At 34.3% G+C, this 18731-nt stretch overlaps 2 protein-coding genes across 2 annotated transcripts; one reads left to right on the top strand and one right to left on the bottom strand.

Annotated features, from left to right (window-relative positions):
- Positions 1 to 1194: 1194 nt before the first annotated feature.
- Positions 1195 to 6718, bottom strand: LOC146923779 (uncharacterized). Its single transcript, XM_085711768.1, has 3 exons — positions 6614 to 6718; positions 1627 to 1830; positions 1195 to 1509 (listed from the first exon to the last, which is right to left on the bottom strand). Exons 1-3 carry the CDS (start codon positions 6716 to 6718, stop codon positions 1195 to 1197), a joined length of 624 nt encoding a protein of 207 aa, XP_085567894.1.
- Positions 6719 to 9391: 2673 nt separating this feature from the next.
- On the top strand, positions 9392 to 18519 carry RAD4 (DNA repair protein Rad4 family). The gene is made up of 14 exons (XM_085708931.1): positions 9392 to 9562; positions 10422 to 10454; positions 10571 to 10656; positions 10803 to 11096; positions 11192 to 11284; positions 11577 to 11669; positions 11783 to 11884; positions 13912 to 13961; positions 14317 to 15066; positions 16149 to 16392; positions 16475 to 16669; positions 16777 to 16932; positions 17403 to 17612; positions 17918 to 18519. Exons 1-14 carry the CDS (start codon positions 9517 to 9519, stop codon positions 18314 to 18316), a joined length of 2751 nt encoding a protein of 916 aa, XP_085565057.1. The 5' UTR covers positions 9392 to 9516; the 3' UTR covers positions 18317 to 18519.
- Positions 18520 to 18731: the final 212 nt, after the last annotated feature.

Raw genomic sequence — 18731 nt, 5'->3', positions numbered from 1 at the left:
GATAAGAATCAAAAATATGGTGACTAGCCAAAGAACAGACCGCCCTAGCTAAACTATGAGCAACCATGTTCGCTTGTCTCCTAACAAACTTCACCTCGAAGTAATCTTCAACAATGATAAATAATAGAATAACTTATACGTATGCAAAAATGGAGTAAACAATTTGATTTGGTTCGTTTCATTTGATTTTGATTTTTTTTTTAAATTAATGATTGTTTTAAAAGAAAACATTTTTCAAAATACTATAAATGTTTTATTTTATATTATTATTAAAATCTCGTTAAAAAAAACAAGTACATAACATAAGTTTCAATGAGAAAATAAAATATAACGATAGAAAAAAAAACATAAAAACAACATCTATTTTTATAATAAGAATAAAGAAAAAAAAACATAAAAACAACATCTATTTTTATAATAAGAATAAAAGATCCACATAAATATATCTCGTTAAAAAAAACAAATACATTATACATAACATAAGTTTCAATGAGAAAAAAAAAATATAACGATAGAAAAAAAAAACATAAAAACAACATCTATTTTTATAATAAGAATAAAAGATCCACTTAAATATGAGGTTCTTCATTGTAAATGCTCTACCACTATTAAAGGTAGCATAAAATAGAGAAAAAGTAATATAGTATAAATATTAATTTGGTTCAAGATTTAGGTGATTGATTTTATAAAATCAATATTTAAACCAATAGATTTGAGTTTATTTGTGTTGTTTTGTTTGATTTTGACCTAAATAGGGAGAGAAAGAAGAAGAAAAAACAAATTTTTTTTAACAAGGCAAAATGGAATTAGATTAAAAACCAGCAAGCATTCTCCTTAAAACAAGGTGTGCCAAAGAGGAAAAAAAACAAATTTAATTCATTGAGTTATTGATTTAGTTCTTAATCTAAAAACAAATATTTCTTTTAACAATTCTTCAACAATGTCCTGGTCAGGAAGATCCAGACTAGAATCGCAAAAAAAATGCAATGTTATAAAGTCGTACATTTTTTTTTATTTTTCACATTATGTTTCTTGCATTTTTTTTTTGGAGAAACTAAAATGATATATTAATAACAATGGTTCACCCTGCACAAGGTGTGCAAAAGGAAAACCACCCACCAAAATTTACAAAGTCAAGGTGCCAGCAAACGCAAAACACGTGCCAGAAACAGGCATCAACAAAACAAACAGAAATTACAAGAGAACTCCCATGCAAGGAAACGGGTTCATACACCAATCATGATAACTATAGGCGAAAGTAACCTGTTTGGCTTTAATCCACATAAAAGAATTTAATTTCACCTTTTCAAGTAAAACAGAAGGAGTAGAGGCCACCTGTTGAAAGACCTGATTGTTCCTTTCCTTCCATATTACCCACACAGATGCAAACCATATAATTTTCAAAAACAAATGAGTAACTCTAGGTAACCCTGCCATATTAATAAATTGATATAAATGATGTCTAATATCTCCAGGACTGACAGAAGAGATACCTAACCAATTCCAAACCTGATACCAAATAGAACCAAAAATCTCACAGTCAAAAAATAAATGTTTAACCGTTTCTGTATGACCGCACCCCGATACACACACCGCATTGGCTGAAGAAAGAACACTCTAACGCACCAAGTTGTCTTTAGTTGGCAACCTATTACGAAGAAGCCTCCAAGCAAACAAAGATACTTTAGACGGAATAAGATTATGCCAAACATTGACGTCATGATTTCTGACCGCCGGATCACCTGAATCAGTAAGATAGCGGTATGCACTCCTAACTGAGTACCCATTAGAAGGATCTAGAGACCACCTCCATTTATCAGAAGCGTTATCCTGGAAAACAATGTTATGAAATAAAGATGAACACTCCCTCACACTTTCCTCCTCCCAGGCCAACAAACGCCGCCGCCATAACCACGCTCCACCCCCCTCCTCCCATTATGTTTCTTGCATTATGTTAGTTTGGAGTGAATACATTTTTCCACATTAGATGACATGAAAGAGTGAAGAAGAGAATCATGCATTACTTTGTATTTGCGTGGATATGCAAGGAATTGAGAATCTATCATCTTTTGTTAATTTGGTATATACGAAAAAAAATAACTTTATATATTGTAGCTGATGGGTTATTGCACTTTTACGGTTATTTCCAGATCACATAGGATGGAAGCAAGTGATGTGGAATGGAGAGAATTCAATGAATTCTTCCATGCTATTAATGCTTTCTACTCTATTGTAGCAACACAGAGTCCTAAATTGAAGCTTTCCTTGAAGGGTCATGAGTGGTAGTGGTCCTAAATTGAAGCTTTCACCATTTTTTGCATACATCCACTAGTAGTATGTAAAAAAAGAAGAATAAATGTATGTTTCAAATTCAAAACACAATTGCCGCTAAAAATAATAATTCAATACACGACTTAACGATGAGTCAAACACATTTTTAATCAAAGAGAATAGTAAATGATAATTCTTTCGTCCAAAAAAATAATTGATCTGGTTGACCACACATTAAAAATTGTCGATCTGGTTCACACACATTAAAAATTGTCGCATTCACAAATTCAACATATCTCCAATTTTTTGGATCAAAATCGGAAAGTCTAGATTTCAATGCAACTTGTGACCTGTTCTAAATTTAAAAGGCGAGCTTGAAATTTAGATAGTTGGATCTTGAATCAACAACATGATGTGTTTAATGCGTCAAGATAAATTACAAATTGCATTGAAATCGAGATCGTTTGGTCTTATCTAACGACCAAGAATGTAGCAATTTTTTGATTGGAGGGAGCCCTGATCCGTACCTACATGTTAGTAAAGTACATTTATACATTAAGGGTGTGTTTGGATGGAGGTTTTAGGAGGGGAAGGGAGGGGAGGGTTTATTTTTCTTTTTTAAATTACGGACGTTATAAAATGATTTTTTGAAAAAAACATTTTGCATTGTTCGTAATTTAAAAAGTAAAAGTGAACACTCCCCTCCCTTCCCCTCCTAAAATAAAATAAAAACTAATAAAAATAAAAATAAAATAAATAAAAAAGACTAATAATAAAATAAAATAAAAGCGAGCCCGGAAACGAAAAAATGAGGTATTTTAAAATACATCTCTGTCGAAATTTTCCCTGAAAAGTCAAAGACTATTCAGGGTTAAAAGGCGCATGAATGTAGGATCTTAGGTCAAAAATTGGGGCATGACACTATTTATATTCTTCTTTTGTTCGAAAGCATACTCATCTCCTATGATTTCGGTCGCATTTTCCATCATCATCCTTGTTTAATATCCATTCAATTGTACTAGTGATAAGCACAATAGTATCTACCCAACTAGGGATGACAATGGGTACCCAATGGATAGTGTACTACAGTACCCTTTCCCATACCCGCATTTGTAAAAAATGTCCGTACCCGAGCCGTACCCTCATGGGTAACAACTTTAGTGCCCTTCCCCATACGGGTACCTAAGTGCTCATACCCGTACCCATTACCCGCACTTTAATTATAAAAAGACAATAAAAAACATCACAATTGAAATAAAACTATGATCCAATTTTTTTAAAACAACTCATAAAATTGTAGAAATCGTATTTAGCCAAATAAAAAAACATCCAAAATATTCCTCGAAAATTAAAATAAAAAATTCAAAATACATATAAAAAAGTGCATGCTAAAATAAACATCAAATTGATTTAAATCATAAATTTGTAGCTCGTGAGCTTATGAAGGTAAGGATGAAATGATTACTGCATTAGTTTATAGATTTAGGTTTATGCTTAAATATCTAAATAAATTAAATAATTATACACCAAAAATAAATCAAATATTTATTATATTATATAAATATGTATATGCGGGTTGCGGGGCTGGGTAGTATAGTGCCCTTACCTGCACCCATACCCATCTAAATTTGCGGGTAATTACCCGGACCCAAGCCCATATCCATAAAGCGGAGTTTTACCTTACCCATTGTGGGTATTTTTTGCGGGTACCCATTGAGCCTGAGTCCAATTGTCATCCCTATACCCAACCAACAATTTGCTTAACCAGGGTCTGAGTGTTTTCTCATTTGTGAGTGTGAAGATATTTTGGAGGAGCCTGACTCCTATATCTATACTAGCTATGATCTAGGAGCAGGGACAGACCTGAACAAAGCATGGTGTGGCAAGTGCCACACCAGTTCAGGTCCAATTTATTTTTTTATAATATTTTTTTATCGATTCACTATTTTTACACATATATTAATATAGATATTTAATTTTTTTTATGTTTATACATTTACCTATATTTTTACTCATATATTAATGCGAGGACATATTGTTTTTGTAATTTATACACGTGTCTATATTAATATGTGTTTATATTTTAACTTGTATATTAATACGGGGAGCGAATTTATTTTAATTTATACACATGTCAATATTTTAATTCATAGTTAATACGAAAATATTTTTTTGTACAATTTGTACATATGTCTATATTTTTATTCATATATCAATACAGAGATTTTTTTTCTTATAATTTCTATGCAATTTCGACTTGCTTCCAAAAAAAGAGCGCAATGCGCTCACCCGTACGTATGCACGAGTATCCTGCTAAAACATTTGACATCTCTTGTAACCTATATAGAAAGAATAGAAAGAGATGTTCTTAGGATAATTAGTATGATATAATTTCAGTTCATTTTCAATAAGTGAAAAATATATTATTTTCTTTATAATTTTGGTTGCTACAACTTCTTCTTTTTTAAGAATTGCTACAACTATTTTTAATATAACTTCTTATTGAATTTAATATTATTTAATTATTTGACAAAAAAAAAGTTGTCACACTAGTATTGAAAGTCCATATTCGTCCCTGCCTAGGAGGTAGCATGACCATTTCCCTCCACTTCCCACACCAGCTCTCCTCCCTCCTCCTCAATTCCCATTTAGTCAGCAGTCACATGCCTAAAGAAAGGGCGACTTGGTTGAAGTATATCATGGGAGCACAACTATTATCATGAAAACGTACGTCCTAATTCGGCTTACAAGTTTTCCGCATAAATCTCTTGAAAAAGAATGTTAATAAATTATTAATCCTAAAAAAGTAAGTACCAAATTCTACATAATTATCCCTGCATAAATAATAATATTAGGACATAGTTGTCGATAGGAACTAAAAGTTGAAGAAATTTTTTAATCATGAAAATGTACGTCCTAATTCGGCTTACAAGTTTTCCGCATAAATCTCTTGAAAAAGAATGTTAATAAATTATTAATCCTAAAAAAGTAAGTATGAAGAAATTTTTTTAATCATGAAAACGTACGTCCTAATTCGGCTTACAAGTTTTCCGCATAAATCTCTTGAAAAAGAATGTTAATAAATTATTAATCTTAAAAAAGTAAGTACCAAATTCTACATAATTATCCCTGCATAAATAATAATATTAGGACATAGTTCGTCGATAGGGACTAAAAGTTGAAGAAATATTTTAGAAAGACTAAAACAAAAAAGTTGAAGAAATTTTTTAGAAAGACTAAAACGGCTCGATTAAAACGGTTTATAGGGACTAAAAGTTGAAGAAATTTTTTAGAAAGACAAAGAAAAAAGTTGATATATTTATAAGAACTAAAAACATATTTAACGCTTATTATTATTATTATTATTATTATTATTATTATTATTATTATTATTATTATTATTATGCAAAATGGCATCACAACCAATGCACAACGACTTCGTAAAAATTGAAACATAGTTTTATTAAAAAATAATAGCCATCATATGTGATGAGTAAAACATACACCCTTCGTCATAGCATAATATCATCATCTCCTTATCACTTACGTAGGGATCGTTAAATTGAATTAACGGATCATGAAGTAATAAAAAGCTTCACATCACATGGAAACAAAAGTAATCAAAGTCACCTCTAATCATTGATGGTACACTTATATAGGTACCGCGTGAGTAAACAACCATTTTGTCTCTTAACGTGGGAGTGGGAGGGAGGCGTTGTATCAAAATTGGACATATTTCATAGGTGTCTTTTTACTTGTAATTTTATGGATAAAATATACAAACAAAAAACTCATTTGAGTATTAAAGTAATTATCAAAAGACACTTCAAGGATCAAAATGGTTAAATAAAAAGACATTTGATGACTCGTTTGCAATTTTGATATAATAAATGAAATTATTAAATAAAAAGACATTTGATGACTCGTTTGCAATTTTGATATAATAAATGAAATTATCTCACACCTTAAGAGAGATGCACACTTATTCCAAAATAAAATCCGATTGTTATTATACAACAATAATTAAACACATTGTTTTTTTTTTTGAGGGAAAATAATTAAACACATTGTTCATATGCTATCAAGCATTTTTGGTATAACATCAAATTCAACAAGTAATCCTAATGGTAAATTATCGAATCATTAGAATTAGAATACATACATAACTCATCAATTAGATTTTAAGTCCCCATAAGCTTAGCTCATTTGGTAAGGGATAATACATAATATATGTCGGGGCCGGGTTCGAACCCCGGACACCCCACTTATTCATCTTTAAGGTGAATTTCTCTTAAGGTGAATTTCTCTAGCCACTAGGCTACTTGAGCAAAAAAAAAAGTACCAACCTCAAATCAGCCACACTCTTAGACGAAAGTGGCGAATGAGGCCCCAACATCATCATCTCATCCGGCAGAACCACAAAATCACTTTTGAAAAGCCTTAACATTTTAATAAATGTCATCAATTATAGACTTTTATAATGTTTGAATTAGATTTTAATTCATCTTTTGTTAAATGGCTCAGGAATTCATGTTTTGTTAAAAAACTTTTATACATGACCAGACTTAAAAGCAAACAACAAAAGTGTGAACGGAAAAACATTTTAAAAGATCCAAAGTTGAAGAAAATTTTTAGTGACTAAAATAAAAATAAATTAAGATATTTCTAAGAATTAAAAAATATATTTAACTAAAAAAAAATTGAGTACAATAAAAGGTGCCAACATATTATTTCAAAAAAAAAAAAAAAGAGGTGCTAACGTGTAGCTTCAAATATTAGTACCTCCGATAAAGGGAATCTGAGTGAAACAACAACAAAAACCCACAAACTAATTATAAAAACTAAAATGACAAAATTGAATATTATTTGATGTGTTTTGTTCTTTTGACAAACTCATGTTATATTCTGTCCTCGTGAACGTAGCTCAGTTGGTTGGGACAATGCATAAAATATGCAAGGTCCGGGGTTCAAACCCGGCCACTACAAAAAAAAAACTCATGTTATATTTTAACTAACCTTATGTTAGAATATCAACAAAAAAGTATTATTATCAACAAAAAAGTAAAAAGTATTATTAAAAAACTTAGGCTTTAGTGCAATTTTGCCCCCCTTATTTTGACTCAATCTGAATTTTACCCCCCCCTATTTTACCCCCCCCCCCCCCCCCCCCCCCCCCCCCTATTTTACATTTTTCAGGATTTTACCCCCCTAATCAAATTTAAAGTCATTTATGCTGATGTGGCAGTGCTAGCATGAATTTTAAAATATTATCTTATTATCCACCTAATTAATTATTTAAATTAATATTTTTTTATTTACAAAATTTTGAATAACTTTCTTTTAAAAAAAAACAATAAAATGTAAAAAAAAAATCTGAAAAAAAAAGTAGGAATTATAATAGCAGTGCGCCTTGCGTTTGCTTCTCTCAAACACAGCCTTAATCATTTTAATGAATCTATTGCTTCTCTCTACCCACACAACACCACCATCTAAACATTCTTCCCAATTTTCATGTTAAAGCCTTCAATAGAATAACTGACCCGAAAGCAACAAAAACATAAATCGAGATGACCTAGGGACAACCCCATAAATCATAAACATGAAAGCAACAAATAAGAGATGAGTGAGAACAACAAAGATTGAGGACGACGTTTAAGAGTGAGAACAGAGACGGCGATGAAGAAGGGGAAAGGGTAAGGAACGGTGACAAGAAATTATGGAAGGGAAGTGATGTGTTTCTGCGTTTGGTTTTGGGAAGCGCTTCTGCGTTTCGCCTTTTGGTTACAATTTACATAACAAAATAATCAATTGTTTTTTATATTATGGGTTACGTTTTTAATTTACTTGATTTTTTTTAATTCAAAGCAATTAATATAGGGCAAATTACATTGACCTCCCCTGAGGTTTCTTTAAATGACATACAAACCCCCTCTAGTTTAAAAACTAACATCAACCTCCCTTATTTATTTATCCATATGACATATACCTCCCTTCCAAGTGAACGCCGTTAGCACTCTGTTAAGCTATTAACAGAACGTTTGGATTGGAAAGTCACGGTGCTTCCTTCTATAGTGCAGAAAAAAGAAACTCCCTTGAAATTCAAGACACCATAGTGGATAGTGGTGCTTGTGTTGAGAGGTTATAGGTGTGATATATAATGGATTGGATTTTGTAGGCATGTGCAAGTTGAAGCTTCTGGCGGCATGTTGTGTTGTGGTGACAACTCCTTCAGGGAGGAGTTGGTTAAACCATCTCCTTTGCGAAATTATCGGGGGAAGTTTAATTTTGGGGTAGCTGATTAATTTTGGATTTTTTTATGAGAAGATTAAATTACGCTGGAATTTTTTGTGAGAAAGCTTATATTACAAAATTATTTCAGCTTAATTCCTCCCTGAACGCCGTATAAGCTTATGATTAATTATTCCAAATCAACTACCCTCTTATGCCTTTTAATTGTGAGAAAGATTAATTCCTCGTCCCCTTAAATTTTCTGTTTCCTTTTTGCATTTGTTTGTTTAATCAATATTATATACATAGATTAGACAATCAGAGAATTGAAAGAGGAAATTTCAGCATATTTGGTGATGGAAAGGTAGATTGAACGGTTAATCACACAATTGATGAAAATCATAGACATGGAGTCGAGTTGTGATGTAGTGAGAGGAATCCAACTTTGTATTCAAAATAAACAATGGAGGTTAACGGTGTTACTTTACAAGGGAGGTGATTGTTTTTTCAAAACTAGAGGGGGTCTATATGGCATTTAAAGAAACCTCAGGGGAGGTCAATGTAATTTGCCCATTAATATAAATAAATAAATTAGGTGGATAATAAGATAATATTTTAAAATCCATATAACAATGCCACATAAGCATAAATGACTTTAAATTTAATTAGAGGGGTAAAATCCTGAAAAATGCAAAATAGGAGGGGTGAAATTCCGAGTTTTAAAATAGGGAGGGTAAAATTCAGATTGAGTCAAAATAAGGGGGCAAAATTGCATTTAAGCCAAAAACTTAAAAACACATTTTGACTCTATGCAAGAACGACAACTCGATCAAGTTTTAGGGAGGGGCATGCTGGTCTTTTTAAGGTGGCATCCATTAGATAGTGGCGGTGAAGACGCACGTAGGGTAGTACAATGAAGGTTTCCACCCAATAGAAGACGAACCAAACAGTTTTGGGCGCGACGATTTCATTTCCCTCTCTCTCTCTCTCTCTCTCTCTCCTCGAAGAAGAAGAAGAATGCCACGCAGAGGAAGCGCTTCGCAACGGAAGAAGAGACCCTCAGGTAGTTACTTTCTTTTCATTCACTCTATTTGTTATACTGACTGACACATATAATTTAAGAAAATGAAAGCTATTGAATGTAACAATCAGGTTAAATTCTAAAAAGATAAAATATTTTATTTTTTCAATTTTTTTTTTTAATTATTGGTTTTCCCCTAAATGGAACCAACACAAGGAGGTAAGGAATGTCCGGAAATGTGGGAGTTAGTTTTAGTTTCAAGTGTAGACAAATGCTTCTAACTTTACTATTTTGGGTTGTGTGCATTGACATTGACACAGACACCTAACTGAGTGTTGTGTTAAATGTCTCTGTCAATGCTTCACAACCCAACCCAACGAGTAGCACTTTGGTGACATTAATGTCACCGTGACATTAAATCTGGGTCATACAAAGGTGTTTGTATGACCAATATAGATGTGTTGTATGGCCCAGATGCAATGGCAATGTGTTTGTATGACCCATATTTAAAGGAACGGTGCCATTAATGGCACCGAAGTGCTACCCCAACCCAACATAGGTATATTCTGACCTTGGACACTAAACATGCCTTCAATCCGAAAGGTGCTATATACAATGCAACTTTAGTGCTTGGAATTGAAGTTGAAGGTTTAGTTTTTATTTGAGTGAGTCGACCGAGTATCACTTTCTAGGTTGAATTGAAAGCCAAAATTAATTGGAGGGCGTTGTCTTGGATTTTCCATACACTAATGAACTAATCAATGTTTATGGTTATATTTTTTAGTTTTATTTCACTTGATGGGATGGGATGCATGCATTTAGTATATGTTTTTGTTTGAGGATGTCATTTCATTTCTAATGCTGGTATATTGTTTTTGGCTGTTTGCTGTCAAATTTGCAGAAGATGAAACAAAATCCCAACACAACACCGAAGGTGGGAACAATTTTTAATCACATAGTGATAATGGTTTTGATGATATTATGTCCAATGCCAATTACTGAGTAAAATCATTTTACTCGTGAGTGGTTGATGCTAATGCTTGATTTCAGGATCGTTGACCGAAATATCCAAGGGTGCTGTGGAAAAACTGCTACGTCGTGCTAACAAAGGTGGCACTTCTAAGAAAAAGACAACGGTTAGTTCCCGGTAACTCCCTGTTGCTTTTACATAATTTGTTCTGTTCAGCTCTTATCGTGAATTTGTTACATAATTTTACTTCATTGTTAGCTTTTGAAATCGTATAACCATGGCCAAAATCAAGTTCTTCTGATCTTGTTGTAGGTTGAGTTTGAGTCAGTACAAAATGGAACTCAAGTTGTGGAACCGATTGTCCCACCAAAAACTTCAGAAGTTGAACATTGTAGTAGAAATTCTATTGGAAAGGATTCTGCAGATGAGAAATGTGGTCATGTAAGTATAGACGATGGGTACATTGATAAAAAGGAAGAACTGGATGACTCAGATTGGGAAGATGGGACAGTTGCCGTGGATGATCATCCTGTGACAATAGAATTGAATGTAACCCCTGAGTCGTCTGCAAAGAAACAAATACGCCGAGCTTCTGCTGAAGACAAGGTCAGTTATTGTCTTTAAACATTTGTGAGTGGAGTTGGCTTTATGTCAATAAATTTTTGCTAGTTACTAAAAATTATATTTTTGTGAATTCTTAGGAATTGGCTGAACTTGTTCACAAGGTTCATTTGCTTTGTTTACTTGCTCGTGGAAGATTAATAGACAGGGCTTGTGACGATCCTCTTATTCAGGTTAACTATTATTGATATTTTTTAAATGCATAGAATATCTTCGGAATAATAAAAAAAGCATTGCTTTACTATTATGTGTTATATCATGTTTTCATCATTCCATTGTTTTCCTAACATCCCTATTTTTGTGATAATCAATAGCTCAATTTTTAAATCTTCTTTCTTTCGTAGTGTTTCTGAAATTGTTTGATAAATTGGGGCTTTCCAGATGATAATTTTTTCATTGCATTTTTCGTGTAGACTCTGTTTTTATCTTTTTTGATTTCACGAAGTTCGTCTATTATCATGGCAGGCTTCTCTGCTTTCTCTACTTCCAGCGCACTTGCTCCAGCTATCAAATGTCACAAAGCTTACTTCAAAATCTCTATGTCCTTTAATCTCATGGGTATGGTTCGATTTAACTAGTATATGTTGTTTCGTTTATTGGGCAGTCTTGGATGGCTTCATGCTGTATCACTTGTTATATCTTGTTTGATTCCTTGTTTGTAACACTTGCAGTTCCATGAAAATTTCCATGCCAAAAACTATACAAATGGTGAAAAGTCACCGCACTTTGCTTTGGCATCAGCTTTAGAATTACGTGAGGGTAGTCCTGAAGAGGTACATCTCTTTCAATAGAAACTTTGTAGCTTTTGTATTTACCATCTAATATATACTTTAGTAGATTCCTAGTTTGTCTTTTAGTAAGGTTTTGAAAGGTTTGATAGTTGTGGGATCAAACTACTTAGTTCATAGTTGGGGGCTTGGATGATTAAATAAATAAGGCATGCTGCCTATATATAAAAAGAGGGTTGAGAATGAGAGGTATCTTGTCATTTGAGAGAGAGAGAGAGAGAGAGAGAGAGAGAGAGAGAGAGAGAGTATGGTGCAAAAATTGCTGATACAGTTTGAAGTGTTGTGGAAGGATGAATTGGGGTGCTGCGAGTCCGCAACGATCGGCCTAGAGCAGACAGCTTTGAAATATGAGGAGAAGCAAAGTCTTAGATGCTGGTTACATTATTGATGTAGAAGAACATTATTCGTTGATGAGCCATAAGAGTAATCAAGAATAGAAGCCAAAGAAAAAGTGGAGGCAAAGGCAAAAAATGATATGGAATTAGAATCTGGGCCATATCAAGACGAGAGCAAGAAATCAGAACTAGCAGTCTCGAAGCACGTGAGTGAAGAGGTTTTTGTAGTATATGAGGAATCATGACATTGGGAAGAACAATGAAGATTGAAGACTTGGTACATGACATTGGGAAAGAAAGTCAAATGGATAACAAAATGAGGGAGAAAGATGCTTATTAACCCGTAACTGAGGAGAAACAAAGAGAAAATGAAATCAGAGAAAATGAAATCAGAGAAGCAGAGCGAGGAACAGAAGTGGTTACCGTAGCTCATGCCAGGGTGAAGGGGTGGGGGAACCCCTTTTCTAGGAGACAAGTGAAGTGTCAATGGGAATTATGTGGATGATGCTGTTGAAGGCTTCAAAAATGGTAGAACCAGAAACGGTCTGGAAGGGACATACGCCACCAGAATTTGGTTTTCCACTGAGGGGATTGTCACTCCCAGCGACAACAAAACTGGGGACGTTAAGTTTTTTCCACTTGAACTGCATAGTTGTGTTGCAGGTTCCATTGGCGACACTGCTCACATGACAGAGGAGGTTAAACAAGTAGCGGAGTCACAGATTCAAGGCCAAAGCGTAAAAGAGACGTGGGCAAGATCAGAAATTCAGAGGCGGGGTCAGTTTGTCTCGTAAGGCACCTGACCTAATTTATTACAGTCCCTAAATTTTTGATTGAGTATGAAGGATACGTAGGACTGATTATCTCTAGCCCCATGGGCCAAGTCCATCCTTTTTGAGACAAGAAGTGGGCTGTAAAGTAAAGAAAAGAAATCAATGAATACTAAGGCAAAATAGGATCCAAGTGATACAAAGGCAAGAGTGGGAGTGAGCAGCACAACAACCTGTCGTCTTGCCATTGTTGTGTTTCTCAGTACAGTTGATGATGTCGAAGAAATTGTACAGGTAAGGCAGCATTTACAAGGTGTCACAGTTATCATTTGTCAACATGTGAGACATGAACGGTTACCACTACTTTTGTAGCCTTAGGAAATGATGATCCAGAAGGAAGTTTCTCTTAACCACTCCAGCTATACAAGAAGAGAGCGATCCAATCTTGAGAACAAGGTGGAATTTTTAGGGGGGTATATAATACATTGATAGATTTGTGCTGGGGGAGATATAATTAGTTATATAGTTAGGTATTGGGGGCTGTCAGGATGGGATGATTAGAGAAATAAGGCTTGTTGCCAATAAGTAAGAAGACAGGGAGGTATTCTTACTGTATTAACTATTAAGGGGAATTCTTTCCGAATTCTTCTATTAGAGATACTAGTTCCGATCAGGCATTAAATGATTGAAAGTGCAGGATCTGTGCTAATTCAGTCTCAGAATGAACGGTCTTTTAACTACCCTCTTCATCCGCTTATAATTGACTTAACCCAAAATGAAAGCAAAATTTTCTTAAGAATGGGTTAGTTGTGTTATCTGTCAACTTTATATAATTGCTTTGGTAGTTTGATGTTATTTACATGGAGAAGTGTTATTTATTTATTTATTTATTTTTTATGTTTTTCAGATTGCAGCTTTGTCGGTGGCATTATTTAGAGCTTTAAATCTTACAGCCAGGTATTCGATAAGAGCACAGAAGGTTATCCTTTCATTTCTTTTAACTTTTTTACCATCTGCAGGGTCTCGCTTTTTGTTATTCTGGATGGTGGTGATTATATTCTAACAGTGACGTTGCATGTAATGAAATGAGACAAAGGAAGGATAATAATAGTAATTAAGCGAATAAGTTATGATCTTCATGGTGAAAATTTTGTAGAATTATAAAGCTCTTACTCTGGAGGTCTATAATCAAGTTAGAAACATAGTTTTGATTAAGAAATTATATAAATATGTCTACTATAAGGTTTGGAAGAATTTAATCTCTTATGTTTAAGCAAATATGTGGAGTTTTCTTATTGAAGTCATATTTCAGGTTTGTGTCCATTTTGGATGTTTCATCTCTTAAACCAGGTCAATCTTTTAAACCAATGGCAAGTGGTTCTTGTAAGGGGATCTTTGGTACTTCAACACCAATGGTATCTAAGCAAAAGTTGGATTTTAAGTCGCCTAAAAAATCATTGTCTTATGAAAGAGAGAAACTATGTGAAAGCTCTCTTGGTCATTCACAGAAAAGTAAGAAACGCACTGCACCAAGCAAAATGGATCAGTCTAAAGATCCTTCTGCTCCTGAAAATTTGAATCATAGTGTGTCAAACTCACAAACTTCTGAGGCACAAGATAATAACCTCGAATCACATATAACTGACAAATCTCATAAATTAAAGAGGAAAGGGGATCTTGAATTTGAGATGCAGATGGAAATGGCTCTTTCTGTTACAGCAGTTGGATGTTCTAAGAGTAAAGTGGGGTCGGGTGAAAATGCTGATTCATCAAATTCTTCCTGTTCGTTAAAAAGAATAAAAAGAGTTATAGGTGAAGAATCTTCAACCTCCCCCCAACTAATTTCTACAGCAGTTGGATCTATGAAAGTAGGATCTCCTTTGTATTGGGCAGAAGTATATTGCAGTGAAGAAAATTTGACAGGAAAGTGGGTGCATATCGATGCTGTGAATTTGATTATTGATGGAGAAGACAAGGTTGAAGCCATGGTTGCTGCATGCAGAACATCTCTGAGATATGTTGTTGCTTTTGCTGGGCATGGGGCCAAAGATGTGACCCGCAGGTTTGATATTTTCTACTTTATATATATGTTCAGCATGAATGCAGTGATGGTTTGCAACTCCATTAACACTAGTCAACTTCTTGATAGCTTTGCATAAACACTTGCTTATTTGCTGTTTAAGTTGCCTTTTTATTTGTTTATGGAAATTTCTCACATTTTTAGAATAACAGGCAAGTATGTCACAAAACCCCATTAAAAACATTATGGATCACTAACAGAAAGGCAACACATGAATAAGTATTACAGCTTGCAATATATGTCACACTTTTTGCTTTTTGATGATATATATTTTCTATTTGGTGTTCTATAGTGTTCTATCGTGTATCGTTCGACCACTTTTTTGAATTGTATATCGTATCGTATCGTGTATCGTAAGATACATGAACAAAAAAATATGGCTTCAAATATCATATATAAACTACAAAATACTTCAAATATCATATATAAACTTCAAGATACTTCAAAATTAAAGTCATAAGCAAAAATAAATAACATAAAACATCCTTAATTCAATCAAAATCAAACATATAGACTATAGAGTGTAGAGAAACATAGTGTGTGTTGGAAGTCGTAAAGGAAGAGAAGGTGAGTGGCTTTTGGGAATAGCTCCAAATTAATTGGTAGGTTACAAAACAAAACTCTTGAATGCAAAATGGTTCACCTGCAATATCTGATGGGTAACAAAAACCCGACCCAAGAAAACCGGGTAAATTTGAAGTCTTCTGGAGGGTCATACAAAACCCGACCCGGATCCATGACTGATCCCTAAAATAAAAACCTGAATTTTTTTTTTTTGGAATTTTTGCCTGGGTCGTGCAATCTGACCTGGTTTCTACAACTGAAACGCAAATGTCACAATATTGTAGGATACTAGATTGAATTGGGATACATAGGATATGCCAGCGATACATGGGATACGCCTAGGATACAGTGTCATTGGGATACAGACCGTGATACGTATCGCCCATATGGCTGTTTTTGTATCGTATCGGGATACGTATCTTGGGATACGTGGGATACTAACTACACTGATAAAGTTAAATTTCATTGCCTGAAGATGCTAGTACATATTGACATATTAGGTACTGTATGAAGTGGTACAAGATAGCATCACAGCGAGTTAATTCAACATGGTGGGAATCAGTGTTAGCACCACTGAGAAACTTAGAGTCTGGAGCAACTGGAGGAGTGGTTCATTCGAGAACAAACCAAATCAGTGCTACAGAAGCAAACATGAACGATTCTTTTGTTCCTACAAGGAGCTCTATTGAGGACGTTGAGTTAGAAACTAGGGCATTAACTGAGCCTCTTCCAACCAACCAGCAGGTAGTTTCAAAAGTAACCTTAGCCAACATGATGTTTGATATTGTATATAGTGATACTATTTTTCACGACTCTCCCTTTGCAGGCCTACAAAAACCATTCACTTTATGTCATAGAAAAATGGCTTACAAAGTATCAAATACTTCATCCAAAGGGTCCGGTTCTGGGGTTTTGTTCAGGTCACCCTGTTTACCCTAGGACTTGTGTGCAAACTGTTATGACCAAAGAGAGATGGCTCCGAGAAGGGCTACAAGTGAAACCCAATGAACATCCTGCAAAGGTCTAATCTGGTTGACATTGCTCAATATTGTTTCCCTGATTTCATTGCATTTCCCCCCTATTAATATGCACACGTAATTGATCTGTTACCCAAAAATATCTTTCCAGGAGCTTAAACGATCCATTAAGCCTCAGAAAGTACAAGATTTTGAAGCTGATGACTATGACTGCACTACTGATTCTAAGGAAAATATTAAACTTTATGGGAAGTGGCAACTTGAACCATTGAATCTTCCTCACGCGGTGAATGGAATAGTTCCTAAGGTATCGTCTTTACGTTCTATGAATGCTCTTAATTTATAATTAAGTGTGAAAGACAGCATTCAACTTTTCACCCTTTGGAAAATTCTTAAATAGACACGGTGCACCATGTGATTTGCACACTGGATTGGGACAATAATTGTTAGTTGAACATTATTTAGATTTGGATCTCGAAAGGTAGATTTTGGTGCACCAACTACATGTTCTCATTGGTCCATTGCACAACTGTTCTAATGAATACTGTATTTGTTCCGAATTACCATATTCCGTAGACAACGAGGTTGCGGTAAGAAAGACAACGACAATTTCACAACCAAGGCAATAACTTAGAAACTAGATTCCTGAAGTCCAAACCTTTGATTACAATTCCAATTTTTGAACAAACTGGACAATGCAGATTTAAACAAACTTATATTTGCTTGTTATAGAAATTTTCAAATTGCTGACAGTTACAATTCTTATTTTACATCTAGAACGAGCGTGGTCAAGTGGATGTCTGGTCTGAGAAATGTCTTCCACCAGGTACAGTGCACTTAAGGTTTCGAAGCGCATATTCTGTTGCCAAGAGGCTAGAGATTGATTCTGCACCTGCTATGGTTGGTTTTGAATTTAAAAATGGCCGAGCACATCCCGTCTATAATGGTATTGTCGTGTGTGCTGAGTTCAAGGACATACTGCTAGAGGTATTTCTTTTCCCGATGAATAGGTTATATTGTTGCGGTCTTGCAGATGAACTCAAGTTTGACTTGTGAAATGTTTATTCTGTATTATTTTTTATTTCCCTCCATAAATCTGCTGAAATAAATTTGATGTACTTTACACAGTGTAAATCATGGTAGCTTAGTTTGTCAATATGGATTTATTTTGTTTATATTCTTCATTCTTAAAATTGCAGCTTCCCTCAAGTCTGTGTATGTCAATACTGCATCCTATTTGTATAGTTTCATTACATATGTGCTATAACTTGTTTTCTTCCTCCTTAACTCAGGCATTTGCAGAAGAAGACGAAAGAGAAAAAGCTGAAGAAAAGAAAAGGGATGAAACAGAAGCTCTTCGTAGGTGGTACCAGCTTCTTTCATCTATTGTAACTCGTCAAAGGTTAAACAATCATTATAATAACAGTCTGACACCTGAGGTGTCAAATGATGTCCATTGCGTGAATGATAATGTGTCAAATGCCACAATTTGTGGTAGTAGTGACAAGAGTCAAACCCCTAGACACCATCAGATAGACAAATGTGATACCGATCCAGACGTTTCAGCAAGTATCCCGGTAAAAGACCATGAGCATGTTTTTCTAAAAGAGTACGAGAGCTTTGATAAGGAAACCTCTTTGTTGACAAAGCGATGCCAATGTGGTTTTGCAGTCCAAGTAGAAGAATTATAGTATTCAAATGAAATACATTCATGTTCATGCCTTATGTATAACTAATCAGTACATGATGTTAGGTCTTTTTCCACCCAGTTTTGTAGTCTCTAGAACTCATAATCATTGTTCTATTAGAGACTTAGGATTAGAGATGGGTTTTGCTCTACAATTAGATGTAAGATATAATATGTTGTGTATATAATCAAAATTACTCTCTCTTATCTCACAAATTTTCAGCAACAATTTTTGCCACTAGAATTTTCCACCTGAGAATGAAGACACGTTTACATCCAAGACATGAAAGTCGACATTGTTATTTTATTCTTAGGCTCTTTTAATGCTAGTCGTCACATTCATTAAATCAAGGGAAATGTTAACCAGTGCGCCCGGGGCACTGGTTAAGGAAGCAAATATAGAAACTTTTGCATTGAAA

This window comes from Medicago sativa, chromosome 5, assembly GCF_051527215.1.
Source record: "Medicago sativa cultivar Bolivia chromosome 5, Bolivia_mono, whole genome shotgun sequence".
NCBI classification, from domain to species: domain Eukaryota; kingdom Viridiplantae; phylum Streptophyta; class Magnoliopsida; order Fabales; family Fabaceae; genus Medicago; species Medicago sativa.
Note: the sequence above shows the minus strand (reverse complement) of the source record. Positions and strands in the feature narration are given on the sequence as shown.

Excerpts from the sequence above, each read along its gene's own strand:
- LOC146923779 (XM_085711768.1), bottom strand. The coding sequence starts at position 6,718 with ATGTTAAGGCTTTTCAAAAGTGATTTTGTGGTTCTGCCGGATGAGATG. Across the intron at positions 1,831-6,613 it reads GTGTGGCTGATTTGAGGTTG|GATAACGCTTCTGATAAATG; the intron begins GTACTTTTTTTT and ends ATTGTTTTCCAG. Across the intron at positions 1,510-1,626 it reads TGCCAACTAAAGACAACTTG|GTTTGGAATTGGTTAGGTAT; the intron begins GTGCGTTAGAGT and ends ATTTGGTATCAG.
- RAD4 (XM_085708931.1), top strand. The coding sequence starts at position 9,517 with ATGCCACGCAGAGGAAGCGCTTCGCAACGGAAGAAGAGACCCTCAG. Across the intron at positions 16,393-16,474 it reads CTCTTCCAACCAACCAGCAG|GCCTACAAAAACCATTCACT; the intron begins GTAGTTTCAAAA and ends CTCCCTTTGCAG. Across the intron at positions 16,670-16,776 it reads CCAATGAACATCCTGCAAAG|GAGCTTAAACGATCCATTAA; the intron begins GTCTAATCTGGT and ends ATATCTTTCCAG.